General features: G+C 42.8%; 1 protein-coding gene across 1 annotated transcript; it reads left to right on the top strand.

Moving 5' to 3' along the window:
- The first annotated feature begins 353 nt into the window (after positions 1 to 353).
- On the top strand, positions 354 to 12,635 carry CCNG1 (cyclin G1). Its single transcript, XM_053298225.1, has 7 exons — positions 354 to 638; positions 2,559 to 2,822; positions 4,684 to 4,937; positions 7,569 to 7,647; positions 7,735 to 7,833; positions 8,533 to 8,727; positions 9,715 to 12,635. The coding sequence occupies exons 2-6, from the start codon at positions 2,559 to 2,561 to the stop codon at positions 8,722 to 8,724; spliced, it is 888 nt and encodes a 295-aa protein (XP_053154200.1). The 5' UTR covers positions 354 to 638; the 3' UTR covers positions 8,725 to 8,727; positions 9,715 to 12,635.
- Positions 12,636 to 13,393: the final 758 nt, after the last annotated feature.

The following is a 13,393-nucleotide window of genomic DNA, read 5'->3' as shown; positions in this document are numbered from 1 at the left end:
GCAATGACTGATCATTCTTTTAGCGGTTTGTCCGCAAAAGCTATAAAAACACACTTCAGGTTGGAGCAAAGATTAACCAGAATAATTGCAATTATCTCTGTGACGCCCCAAAATCCATTCACCACGATCTCAATTAAAGGCAGACGCGTTGAGCTCCAACCAGTTTAACAGAAACAGAAGCGAGCCATCAAATCAATCCACTAGGCAGCGATCGAGCTTGGCTCCAGTTTTCTCTCTCTGTGGTTTCCTTCTCCCTGTCAGGGACTGATGCAGAACCGCCCGTTTTGATTGGCTACTAGTCCAGCGTATTAACCAATGGGAGAGAGCAGCACTTCCTCCATTAAAAACTTGGGGCGGAGTCAACAGCCGGAGTAGCCGAGATGGAAAGGAAGTTTGCTTTGTTCAGCGCTTCGCTTAGCATTTGAAGGCAGCTGTGCTGCCTCTTCTCTTAATAAAACACATACACGTTTTGTTTTATGCAAAGCAGGCAGCCTGTAGCACGATTTATTTATTTAATTTAAATTATCTATTTGGAGCATAGCCCTTAATTTATTTTTAACTTAACGTCAGCTCAGAGAATCACCAGCCTTGACCAAGAGCCTGCAATTCTTTTTTTTTTCTTTCGCCGCCTGTTCAAGGTAAGTGTTGGCTGGTCTGAAACGTGGTAAGTGTGTTGGGATGAGTGCTTATGGGTGAATAAGCGGGCCCTGAAGTGGGGCGATGGTCAATCCCCTATGCTCATATCTGACGTGCGGAGCCTCTCGAATCGCGAGAGAAAGGCAAGTCTAGGCATGTGCGTCGGGAACCGACTGACAGTAGAGAGGGTCTTCGATTCAGTTCGTGATGCAGCTAAGCTGGCACGCCCCCTTCTTCATCACTGGGACTGTTTTCTCCTCGGCCCCGTTCTGCACGCAGCCCAAACGAAATGTTGCCTGTGCAATCTTGGTTGGCGCACGGCCCCTGTAGAGTAGACCCTGGCTGGCAGAAAGAGAAGGCCACACCTCCTTCAAAGGGATGAAGTGATCTTAAAGGAGTTTGGCTACAGGGCTCTACAACAAACGAGCCTGTCAACTAGCAACTAAGGCATACAGTGGTGTTAAAAGGCTTCCCACTGGAATCCCACATACTGGAATGATGCAAAATATGCCTTTGCGGCAAGGTATGCCGTTTCTGATCATTAAGAGCCCCTGCCTCCCCCCCCTCCTTTTTCATATTGGCAAACATGACTTATTATGCTAATGTGCAGCTGGGCACATTTTATGCAGTGTCAAAAAATGTGCATTGCGAAATGTTTGTGTAGTTGGGCTTAAGGGGTTTAATAAGTTGAGAAAAATGAAATTGGTAAAAAGAAATAAAAATGAAAAATTACTGTTTCAGTTTTCACAACCTTGTATAAACTGTTTATCACAGGACTAATTGCTTGATTAGTCAAACGCACTTTTTGACTCTTATTGAGTCCAACTTAGAATAAACTTTGGTATCAAACCTTCATGGGATAATGAAGCCCTGGGTCTTCATCCACTAACCTGAGCATGTACCTGGAAGATCCAGGGCTTCATTTTCCCATGAGTGCTCTCTTTTAGATGTAATGGTGTCTGAAACTGTAAGCCATAGACCTAGCAGAATGGTTGTCTTATATGTAGTATTATAAATGCAGACTCAATATGTTTAAAGAGGAGGCAACTTCTGTTTCGGCACAGGCCCCAAAGTTCTTTGAGCCCTGTACCTGTAGAATGCCTAGCCATGGCTGATATCTCTTGCCCTTGCCTATCACTTGTAAAGTCTTGTCACTGCTTATAAATGATGAAGTGCTTGTCAGGTGTTCACAAATGTGAGTTGGCCTTGTTAGCAAGCCAAAACTTGAGGGGGGTGGTGCTTGGCCTCATGCACATTAGACTTCTTACTGTATTGACAGGCCCAGCAGCTGCAGCTTTCTCTTACCCACTCCTTGTGCTGCCCTGCTCAGTTGCTTTTGTTTACTGTGCCACTGCATTCTCTTTAGACAATCTTACTCTAACCTTTCAAGAAGAGTGATTTTTCAAGAAGTATAACTTTCTGATCCCCTTGTTTTCCTCACATGGCAAACTGGGAGCTGAGAAATAGCTGGAAGGGAGATGCTTAATCCTCATCTCCTGATTCTCGCCTGCGGAGGATACCTCACCAGGTTGTGTTTAATATTCTCCTGCGCCACGCTCCCCCAGTTGGGCTCCAAAAGTAGAAATAAGCCTAGCTGAAGGAAAAATTGCCTGTGAGGAGACACACTCACAGAAGAGTATCAATTTTTCTGCCTGCCTGCATATTCTCAGCTACCAACCCCCGCACTTCTTGCATTTGCATTGCATCAGCAAATGTGGATTTAAGAACGGTATTTGGTGGAAATGTATTTTGCTAAGATAACACATTAGATCTTACAGCCTTTGATGTTGTACTAGTGGATGTTGCTAATAGTCTGCAACTAATGAAAGATCAAATGTGATCTTCCCACAACTTGACATTTTAAAAACAAAAACAAAACTTTTGCTGTAAGCAGTTGTTCTGAACCAAGTCTTGTATTTCAGATGATTGAAATGCTTGTGACAAGTGGAACTCTGGAATTGCTGCATCAGCTGAATGTGCTGCTGGAACAGGAGTTAAGATGTCAGCCAAGGTTTTCTGGCCTGAGAATAATTGAATCTGCTCATGATAACGGGCTCCGAATGACTGCAAGGTTGCGAGACTTTGAAGTGAAAGACCTACTTAGTTTAAGTCAGTTCTTTGGCTTTGATACAGAGACATTTTCTCTTGCTGTGAACTACTTGGACAGGTTTTTATCAAAAATGAAGGTAAGCTTTGAAGAGTGTCAAGCTATGCCACCTTAAGTTGTAGGGCTGTGCAATATATGGATTTCTAAGTATTCAGCTGCACTTGAACTTGAACGCGACATTAGTCTGTAGTCTTGCATGTAGTTATGGTTTGAAAACCCATTTGACTGAAATCAGACTTAGCATGACTAACTATATATAGAATGGGTCTTTGTTTCTTCTGTTCAAACACTAGAAAAGCACAGTGTTGAAGAGGTGTTGCTTGCTCCTAAGCCCCTTGGAAGATAGGTGCAGAGGCTGAACTTGGTTTTGAATATGAAATATGTAATTGTAACTGGACTGTCATCTCGATGACTATCATTGCACTTGCATTGTGTTATACATCTTTTCTGACCCCCTTGAAAAAGCAGTGTGGGGGCTGAGCCAAAGTTTGTACTTGAAACACAGAACATTTTTGTAAATATGCATACTAATTTTCATTCTGATGTGTGCAGTATTTGAAGCAGACAGTGTGTAACTGACTGACAAACAATTGGTTTAAAACAAAGGCAATAAATCAGCTGCTTGTCCAAATGCCAAGACTTCTGAATGGTTTAGCAACAAGTAGATGAAGTAACATGAAGAGCGCTTATGTGTGAATAACTTTGTCTGAAATGAGAACAGATGTCACTGCTAGCATCCGTGCAAATACTAGACCTGGGCTCTTCATGCAAGTGTTGTGCTAAAACCAATATAGGAACCCTAATGCCCCATGCTGATCCATCCTGTTCACTGGTTGCTCTGGCACAGAGATTAATGGGATCAGGTAGCTACAGTATAATGCTTTATCCACAAACTGCATAGAGACAGATGGCTGCTTAAAACACAATGGGGCCTAGATGCTGCTGCATTATAAAAGCCCATTACCTACCTAACCAGGCACAGGCTGGAGTCAGTGTTCCCTCTAGCAGGGATTCTCAGAAATTGTTGACTACAACTCCCAGAATCCCCAAGCAAAAGCCATTGCACTGGATTCTGGGAGCTGTAGTCAGCAATATCTGGGAATCCCTGTTAGAGGGAACACTGGCTGGTGCGGTAGGCTCCTGCTGGATATCCTGCAGGAAACCTAACTGTCCATGGACAATTTATCTGATAGTTAATTTTCTACTGTAGTGGGTATGAACTAGTAGCATCTTAAGATGGGCTGTGCAAGGAACAATCTGAGCTTCTGCCAGGAGTTCTTAAGCAAAGGCCTGTTACGTTCAAAGTCGCCTCTTCTAGTCTCGCTATAGGGATCTGATCTGTGTTGGATTGCTGAGAGTATATGGAAAGCTGCTGGTAGTAGCTCTGTATAGCAGAGAGTAGTGGGTTCTAAACAAATGTTGTGTCCCTGTAAGACTGCTCTAGCAACAAACTATTGCTAGATATGCACAGAGATCGTCTCTGTTGCCATTTCTGCAAAGGAATTGGTCTACACTGAACTGAAACACGGAACGCATAAGGGAAATCTTTGGTGTCGGGTGCGTGATCAGAACTGGGCACTAAAACTCTGCATTGGGACTGCATTGGTGTTCAGTTCAAAGGGTTGGTAGTTCAGTCTGGCATTGTTTTTAACAAACTATCTGGATTGTTTTTAAAAGGTACTTCAAATAAACTAGCACTGCTCAAATCCAGCAGTTGCCGTGAAAAACAGAAAAGCCTTGTTTGGCTGCCTTCTAGTCTGTGCGAAGTCAAACCCAAGAAACCTTTGTTGAATCAAAAGCAAATATGAATGAGCTGAAAGGTACATACTTCTGTGCAAGTGTGCATAGAGTTGCCGCCTAAATATAAAACACATTTTTGATGTTGTAGATAATCTTCAGTGGAAACCACCTTGTCTTAAAGCTTAAACCTTCTCTTCTAGGTACAGCCAAAACACTTGGGCTGTGTTGGGCTAAGCTGCTTCTACCTGGCTGTGAAAGCAACGGAAGAAGAGAGAAATATTCCATTAGCCACTGACTTAATCCGACTAAGTCAGTACCGGTTCACGGTTTCTGACCTGATGAGAATGGAGGAGATTCTTCTAGACAAACTTTGTGGGAAAGTGAGAGCAACAACTGCTTTTCAGTTCCTGCAGCTCTTTCACTCAGTCCTGCATGACAACCTAAGCTGCGACAGGTAAAGCCTCCCTTTCACACTGAAGCTGGAATATTAAGACAAGGTGATGAGTGGTGGTTGCATGTCTACATTTAGAGAGAAATGGAGACTGAAGATACAGTGAGGGAAATAAGTATTTGATACCCTGCTGATTTTGTCCATTTGCCCTCTGACACAGAAATGACTAGGCTATAATTGGAATGGTAGGTTTATTGTAGCTGTGAGAGACAGAATAACAACAAACAAACCCTCAAAAGCCCAGTGCCCAAAAGTCAGCGATGGATTTACATTGTAGTGAGGGAAATAAGTATTCGATCCCTTCACAAAAGATGTCTTAGTACTTGGTGGCAAAACCCTTGTTGGCAATCACAGAGGTCAGACGTTTCTTGTAGTTGGCCACCAGGTTTGCACACAACCCAGGAGGGATGTTGTCCCACTCCTCTTTGCAGATCCTCTCCAAGTCAGAAAGGTTTCGAGGCTGATGTTTGGCAACCCAAACCTTCAGCTCCCTCCACAGATTTTCTATGGGATTAAGGTCTGGAGACTGGCTGGGCCACTCCAGGACCTTCATGTGCTTCTTCTTGAGCCACTCCTTTGTTGCCTTGGCTGTGTGTTTTGGGTCATTGTCATGCTGGAATACCCATCCACGACCCATTCTCAATGCCCTGGCTGAGGGAAGGAGGTGCTCACCCAAGATCTGACGGTACATGGTCCCGTCCATCGTCCCTTCGATGCGGTGAAGGTGTCCTGTCCCCTTATCAGAAAAACACCCCCAAAGTATAATGTGTCCACCTCCATGTTTGACGGTGGGGATGGTGTTCTTGGGCTCATAGGCAGCATTCCTCCTCCTCCACACACGGCGAGTTGAGTTGATGCCAAAGAGCTCGATTTTGGTCTCATCTGACCACAACACTTTCGCCCAGTTCTCCTCTGGATCATTCAGATGTGCATTGGCAAACTGCAGACGGGCCTGTACATGTGCTGCCTTGAGCAGGGGGACCTTGCGGGCACTACAAGATTTCAGTCCTTCACGGCGTAGTGTGTTACCAATTGTTTTCTTGGTGACTATGGTTCCAGCTGCCCTGAGATCATTGACAAGTTCCCCCCGTGTAGTTCTGGGCTGCTTTGTCACCGTTCTCATGTTCATTGCAACTCCACGAGGTGAGATCTTGCATGGAGCCCCAGACCGAGGGAGATTGACAGTTATTTTGTGTTTCTTCCATTTGCGAGTTATCGTGCCAACTGTAGTCACCTTCTCACCAAGCTGCTTGGCGATAGTCTTGTAGCCCAGTCCAGCCTTGTGCAGGTCTACAACCTTGCCCCTGACATCCTTCGACAGCTCTTTGGTCTTGGGCATGGTGGTGAGTTTGGAAGCTGAGTGATTGCTTGCTTCTATGGACAGGTGTCTTTTATACAGGTACTGTAACAAGCTGGAATTAGGAGCACTCCCTTACAGAGGGTGTTCCTCATCTCAGCTCGTTACCTGCATATAGTGAAAAGACACCTGGGAGCCTGAAATCTTGCTGGTTGATAGGGGATCGAATACTTATTTCCCTCACTACAATGCAAATCCATCGCTGACTTTTGGGCACTGGGCTTTTGAGGGTTTGTTTGTTGTTGTTCTGTCTCTCACAGCTACAATAAACCTACCATTCCAATTATAGCCTGGACATTTCTGTGTCAGAGGGCAAACGGACAAAATCAGCAGGGGATCAAATACTTATTTCCCTCACTGTACCTTTGCCTATTGATTGTCAACAGGCATGCATTGCAACAGGATTGCAAGTTTGTTATGCGTTAGATAGCCAACCGCTAGTTGTCTGGTTTATATAAAATAACTGCATTGTATAGGGGGGGTTGTGTTCCCTATCTTCCCCCCCCCCCGCTAAAATGGTGTCTAAGGGGGCAGGAGAGGGAACATGAGGAAGTATCATTAGTTTTGGAGGTGAAATGCTTCTGATTGCTGGGTTTCCATGCAAGCTGCATCTAAATCAAAACTTGATATTCCAAACTAAGTTCACTTCTACTTATGAATAAGGATGAACAAGTGTTTCTGTAGTCCTGCAGTTGACAGAGTGGATTGATTCACATGATCAGTAAATGGTTTGGATCAAGAGCCCAACCCAAAGCTGCTGAGTCACATGCTCTCCCCCAACCACCACCACCACCAACCTGACTATGTAATCTCTGGTGTGCAACTGTATTTACATCCTAGGTCTCTGAACCAGAGTTAAATCACATTCTGCTCAGAGATGAGCCATGGGAGCTTTTTCAAAATAGGATGTAAAAATAGAATTTAATCTCTATTTTGCATTCTGAGTTGTGACACTTCCTAGCATCACATCATTTAAACACAAAGGGATCTCAACGACAGAGGAAGGAAAAGAGCATGTGGTCTTGGTAGATTTCAGGCGGCATTCCCAATCCAAACTAACCATAACTTGTTGCTTGTGTGAACTGGTCCAATATCATGTTGATTGTGTGAACTGGTCCAGAGTTGCAATGTGTTGCAACTCTGGGTAACCACTCATAAGAGTTAACATTGGCAATTATTCCGGATCATTTTAATCTAATTGCTACTCAAGGCTAGAAAAAGGTTGTTCTTGCCATTGACTGTTTATAATTGACAAAACTTGACTTCTTTCTTTGCAGGAAAAAACAGCTTAATTTTGAGAGACTTGAAGTTCAGCTTAAGGCATGTCACTGCAGAATTGTCTTTTCTAAAGCAAAGGTAAGGATCTCCAGTACATACCTGCCAGTATTTTGCAGAAGCGTAATGTAATTAGTTGCCAGTCTGATTGATTTCTGTTTGCTTCAGCCATCTGTGTTGGCTCTTTCAATAATGGCTCTGGAATCTGAAGAAGAGAAGCTGCTGGAGCTGATGGAGATGATAGAATGTCTCAGAATACATTCCAAGGTAAGCTGTAGCTAATACTAAATACTAAACTAAAAAGTGAAACTGAGATATTGGGGGGAAATCTGTAGTGCCTGAACCTTATAGAACAGGGCTCTATTCGTTTTGGAAGAAAATATGGATGAGATGATTGTCTGAAAGGACATTCTCTACTGAATATCTGTGCTGATCTGGTTGTCTGCATTTCCAAACTCAAAATGTCTTGTAGCATTGATATAATGGAGTACCAAGCTAATGGCACAGTAGGTTCTGTAGTTCAGCCACAGGAGCAATCTTGATTTATGATACTGTTAGCTTGAAACAGTTTACAATGGAATTGGCTAGCTGCTCTCTACTGGAGTGCTGGTTCCCTTCTCCTATGAGCATTGTGCTTTGGAATACAGGGTATAGTAGTACCTATGCAGTAGGGAATTAGTTGCTTTGGACAAATTGTGCTTGTAATAAACTGGACATCAAGGGCAAGTAATAGTTATTATCAGAGGGTAAACTTACATGAATAAACTTTAGAGTTGTGGTAAATGCAGGCTGGCCACCAAGAGTAAAGTTTTACAGTTTATACTAGAGTCAGTTTAATTGGCCTTAACATCACATGCCAAGAACCAAGTGTGTATCTGGCTGCCTGTCTTTCTCCCTGGATGTCACCTGCTCACCTTAATTTTGCTTAATACTGGGTGATATAGTTTCCAAACTTGCCTTCTGCAGATAAATGGCAGAGAGCTGTTCTTTTGGAAAGAACTTGTGTCAAAGTGCCTCACAGAATATTCCTCAAGCAAGTGCTCCAAACCAAATGTTCAGAAGCTAAAATGGATTGTGTCTGGTCGCACAGCACAGCAACTAAAGCACAGCTACTACAGGATAGCCCATCTTCCCACTATCCCAGAAACTGGTTCCTAGAAGGTGAGTACTTCTGGATGGCTTGACTTGTAATGTCTAAGTCCAGCGTGATGCCTAAATTAGGCTCTGAAAGCCTGCTGTTAATGATTTTGTAGAACTTTGTGAGCCTGTGGGGTGAAGTGAGCTAGAAAAGTATAAGTATGCAAAAGCCCTAGCAGTTCTTATGAGAAGATGAAGAATCCCTTATTTCTTTACCTATTTGGACAGTTCTGGAAATACAGGCTCAACTCACTTCAAGCTCTGCTAGTACTATGAATATTTATATACTGCTTTTCAGCAAAACACCCTGCTGCATTCTGGATCCTGCATGCTTGTTTGTCAGGATAAGAGGTGTTGGCAAATATCAAAGCTGCTAACTTCACTTTTCTGATCCTTGAAAGGCTGAAGAGAAGTACATATGAAGAGAAATGCACCCCTGCAAACTAAGCAAAGAGGCACCTTTTGAAAAGAGATTCTCTTTATTTAGCAGGGGGCAAGCAACTGGCCCTATCCATCCCTAGCACAGCATCCCTCCAGTGGCTGTGGCTGGTGTCTCTTGTGGTTCTTTTTTAGACTGAGCCCTTTGGGGACAGGGAGCCTATTTATTATTTATAGATAGATATGTAAACCACTTTGGGAACTTGTGTTGCTAAGCGGTATATAAATATTTGTCATATGCGTATATGTTTAGATGCTGACAGCAGTCATGACTGATACAAAAGAGCTCCCATTATGGGAGAGCAGCTGGTGGTCAAGCAGCAAATGTCTGTCTTGAAGCAATATAGAGTGTCTATTGTCCTGGCTTCTCCTAGTTGTGAATATGCTTGTCAACTTTACATGAGAAATGCCTTTATTGTATAGGCTAGAGACAAAAGCCAATTCTGATGTTTGAACAACGAAAAATAGTGATACAAATCTTGCACCATATAATTTGATGGTCTAGAAATAACTGCTGTTGTTAAAAGCGTTGCTTACACCTTGCAGTAAAAAAAGGATATTTCTTTTGGCTAGAGACAATCCTGAAGAGAGAAGATGGAGCATGACCTGGCAAACTTAAGGGCAAGGATCTATTTTATGCTGAAGCAGAGAACCTTTTGGAACTCTGACCCTGCTGAAAGCCTAATTCCAGGATTGAGAACACGGTGGCCTTTTGGTGCCTGCCTCTGTGCTAGGGGGCCATACAGCATGTTGCAAGAGGACTGCTTTTTTTACTCCTTTCAGGATTCCTAATAAGAAAACTGTGAAGACATATTTTTAAAACGCCTGAGCCTAAAACACCAAAACATGGCAGCTATTCTAGTGTTTAATCCAGACTCCCTGGGACACTGAAGTATACAACACCAGTAGCATGTGATCTCAAACATTTCTGTTAATATAGTACTTCCTGGACCAGATACTAGCTTGTAAAAAAGCACACTGAACAGGACAAACGGCTAATACATAGTTGAAACATTAAATTTTGTGCAATGCATCACTGCAGACTAGAGCACTATGAAGTACTATCTACTTAAAGCAGATGCTAACTTGGCTGTGGCTCATTGTGATAGTCTTTAAGACAAGGCAGCATAGCTTTCTTTTTTAAAGCCTCTCAATTTAATCCAGCATTCTAAAGTGCATCATGGTTTCAAGCAATCAGAGGAATATGAAATGGAAGCAAATGTTTACAGCAGAACTAGATAATATGGGGATTTTAAGTGCCTCAGCTACATGGCTGGGCTTGCCCTCTTCCCAAGTTTTTGCCTAAATAACAAAACATGTTAAAACAATAGAGTATTCTATGTTATGGGAGAAGCACCAGTCAATACAAGGTCCATCAAGTGTAAATGCTGCTTTATCGAGCACTCCCCACTGCCCTCGAAGAATAACTACTTGTCTAGTTTCAAACCTTAAAAATGTTCACTAAAAACATAGTTTAGGTTAAAGGACAACTGAGGATGCTGACAATCAGGCCTGTGGAATACTTAGCTCTGAATATCCAGTTGAACAATTTGCATAGCCTCTGGTGCTGTGTGAAAGCAATCATTCCTCCACGCAACCCTCAAGGTGACCACTCCCCTCTCTGCACTGTTGTGCTTTTTCTTTGCACCTGTGGAGCCCATTAAAGAAAAATGCAACCTAGCAACATCTGGGAAGGTGCATGGAGAGTACTCGGAAGTGGAGTTCTTTCCAGCACTTTCCCTATAGAGCTCAATGGGGAATCCACATCATTCCCTGTGCTCCTTCCCAGATGTTGCTGGGTCTTGGTTTCTCTTTTAAGAGGCTCCACCAGGACTGAGAAAAGCACAGCAGTGCACAGTGGAAACAGTGGCCTTCACATAGTGCCAGGTAGGCTGTGTGTATTATCCAGAGTCAAATATTTACAGAGCCTTACTGATTGTCTAAAACCTAGAACTACAAACTGAGAGGAGACACTTCATGCATGGTATGAGGGTAAACATTTCCCCAGTTTGGCAAGTAGAAAATGGGTGCATCTTGGTGTGCCTTTCGTGTCTGATGCAGCAAAATGCTGGATTAAGTTGACTTCCTAAAATAGAGCTTGGTGCTGTACTTGGTTAAAATAGCCGTCTTAACTAGCTTGTAGACTCACAGTAATCAGCTTCTACTATTTTCTACTGGAAATGTGACTTACTAGCTGAAGTAATTGTATTTTGCACTCGTGAATATGGGCTGACATGATAAAGATAAGTAGTCTCATTAAAGCTAGGTACTACTAACATGTCCTTTTTAATTTCAAGGGATTCATTCTAGGTAATTTTTTCCTTATGTCAGCCATGGAATGGGCTCAGTGTGGTCGTCTTAATGTCAATATAAGCCAGGCTGTAATTGCTGCCTTGGCAGAAGCCCACATATGACTATAGGTAGGCTTGGCTGTTCAGATGTGGTGGAGAGCTAACTCAGGGTAACATTTGGCATCATAACCACATAAGAGCTGTAGGATGAAGATGAGAGCACAGCTCTTGACTCCTGGAAAGTCCTTGTAAGGTAAGCTAAAGATGCCAAACTGCCATGTTTCCATATGGCTGTGATGTGTTGAAACTTTTAAATCAGGGATTCTCAGACTTGGGTCTCCAGATGTTATTGGACTTCAACTCCCATAATCCCCAGCCCCAGTGGCCTTTGGCTGGGGATTATGGGAGCTGAAGTCCAATATCATCTGGGGACCCAAGTTTGAGAAACACTGATTTAAATTAACTTGTCAAAGTGATACTTGGTATTATAGCATCTTGCCCATCTTGACTGACTAGCTGAGTAGGACTAGTGGCAAAGCTATTTTGGGTGGAATCTGCTCAGTCCTGACTTGCTACTATGTTGACTGGAATGGTGTCGTGGACTAGCAGGCTTGCCAGGAACCATTAACTTGAGTCTGCAGACACTCGTACCTGCTAAACTGTCATCTAAAAGGTGTATAGAAAAATGTGTGATCAGTGTTAAAATCCCAGAGGCAATCAGTTCCTCATTTGTACTCTTGTATAATAATATTCTATCTTTGAGGGATTACTTAAGTGTTTGGCTACTGCTTAATGGCTCTTAGGGTTTTGATGTATCAGGGCTACATTGTTTCCTGATCTGGCTTGGTATGATGCCAATTACAAAAATCTAAGGATTCCTATTGTTCCTGGGTCTAATCCAGCCTTGACTTCTACCTCATTACAAGCTACTTTTCAATAGAATGAATGGTAACTCTGGTAAGATTGAATTACTTAAACCATTTGGTTTGCAAATGATCATCATAGTATTAAACTTTTTAATGTGTGGATTTTCCCTAACTTCTGCCTTTGCCATCTTGATGAAGAATGGTGGGGAACAGACGATAAAAATGAAAAATTGTATTTTAGTGTGAGGGAGGAAATACTGTAACTAGTTATCAAAAGTGCCATTATGTCTTAAGCAGCAAGCATACTTTTCAATAAAACACACTGAGACTGTCTAAAGGGCACTGTTGTGATTTTTCATGAGTCTTGAATTCTCTAGAACCGGTTTCCTTGGGCTTCATGCAGCTAGCGGAGACACAGATGCAGGTGTCTGGAATCCCCCAAGGCACCATGTTCATTGCACGGTGCCTTGTGGGGTATCCAGAGGTTAGGAAAATGAGTTGTGTGAACAGGGAACCAAAGATAGTGATAATCTGAAGGTAGGTTGAACCCTGCCTGCCCATGTGGTTGTATGAATAGCCCCTATCAGTTTCTTCCTTCACTAATATGACTTAAAAATTGCAAGTTGAACATGTTTGGATATTTATGCATATCACACCATCAAAACTGAAGTTTCTAGAATCAGATTCAACTAACACTTGCATAAAATGGAGGTCTGTCTTGGGGCAACCTAGAGCATGAATCAACTCTCTTCTGAGAGCCAGTATGGTGTAGTGGCTGGAGTGCTGGACTAGGACAGGGGAGACCCAAGCTCAAATCCCCATTCAGCCATGAGACTAGCTGGGTGACTCTGGGCCAGTCACTTCTCTCTCAGCCTAACCTACTTCACAGGGTTGTTGTGAGGAGAAACCTAAGTGTGCAGTACACCACTCTGGGCTCCTTGAAGTAAGAGCAGGATATAAAATGAATAAATATAGCTAACTTGAAGTTAGCTATATAGCTAACACTTCAGTTATAGATACTAAGTATACACTGTTGGAGGTAAATCAGCTCAACTCAAACTAAAATTTATTCAGTTCATTACACAAACACCCCCA

This window comes from Hemicordylus capensis, chromosome 2 (assembly GCF_027244095.1).
Source record: "Hemicordylus capensis ecotype Gifberg chromosome 2, rHemCap1.1.pri, whole genome shotgun sequence".
NCBI lineage: Eukaryota > Metazoa > Chordata > Lepidosauria > Squamata > Cordylidae > Hemicordylus > Hemicordylus capensis.
This window is presented reverse-complemented; position numbering and strand designations above follow the sequence as displayed.

What these genes read in the sequence shown, in the direction of transcription:
- CCNG1 (XM_053298225.1), top strand. Translation starts at nt 2,559, where the DNA reads ATGATTGAAATGCTTGTGACAAGTGGAACTCTGGAATTGCTGCATCAG. An exon ending in GACAACCTAAGCTGCGACAG is followed by an intron (nt 4,938 to 7,568) that starts GTAAAGCCTCCC and finishes CTTTCTTTGCAG; the next exon opens with GAAAAAACAGCTTAATTTTG. An exon ending in GTCTCAGAATACATTCCAAG is followed by an intron (nt 7,834 to 8,532) that starts GTAAGCTGTAGC and finishes TGCCTTCTGCAG; the next exon opens with ATAAATGGCAGAGAGCTGTT.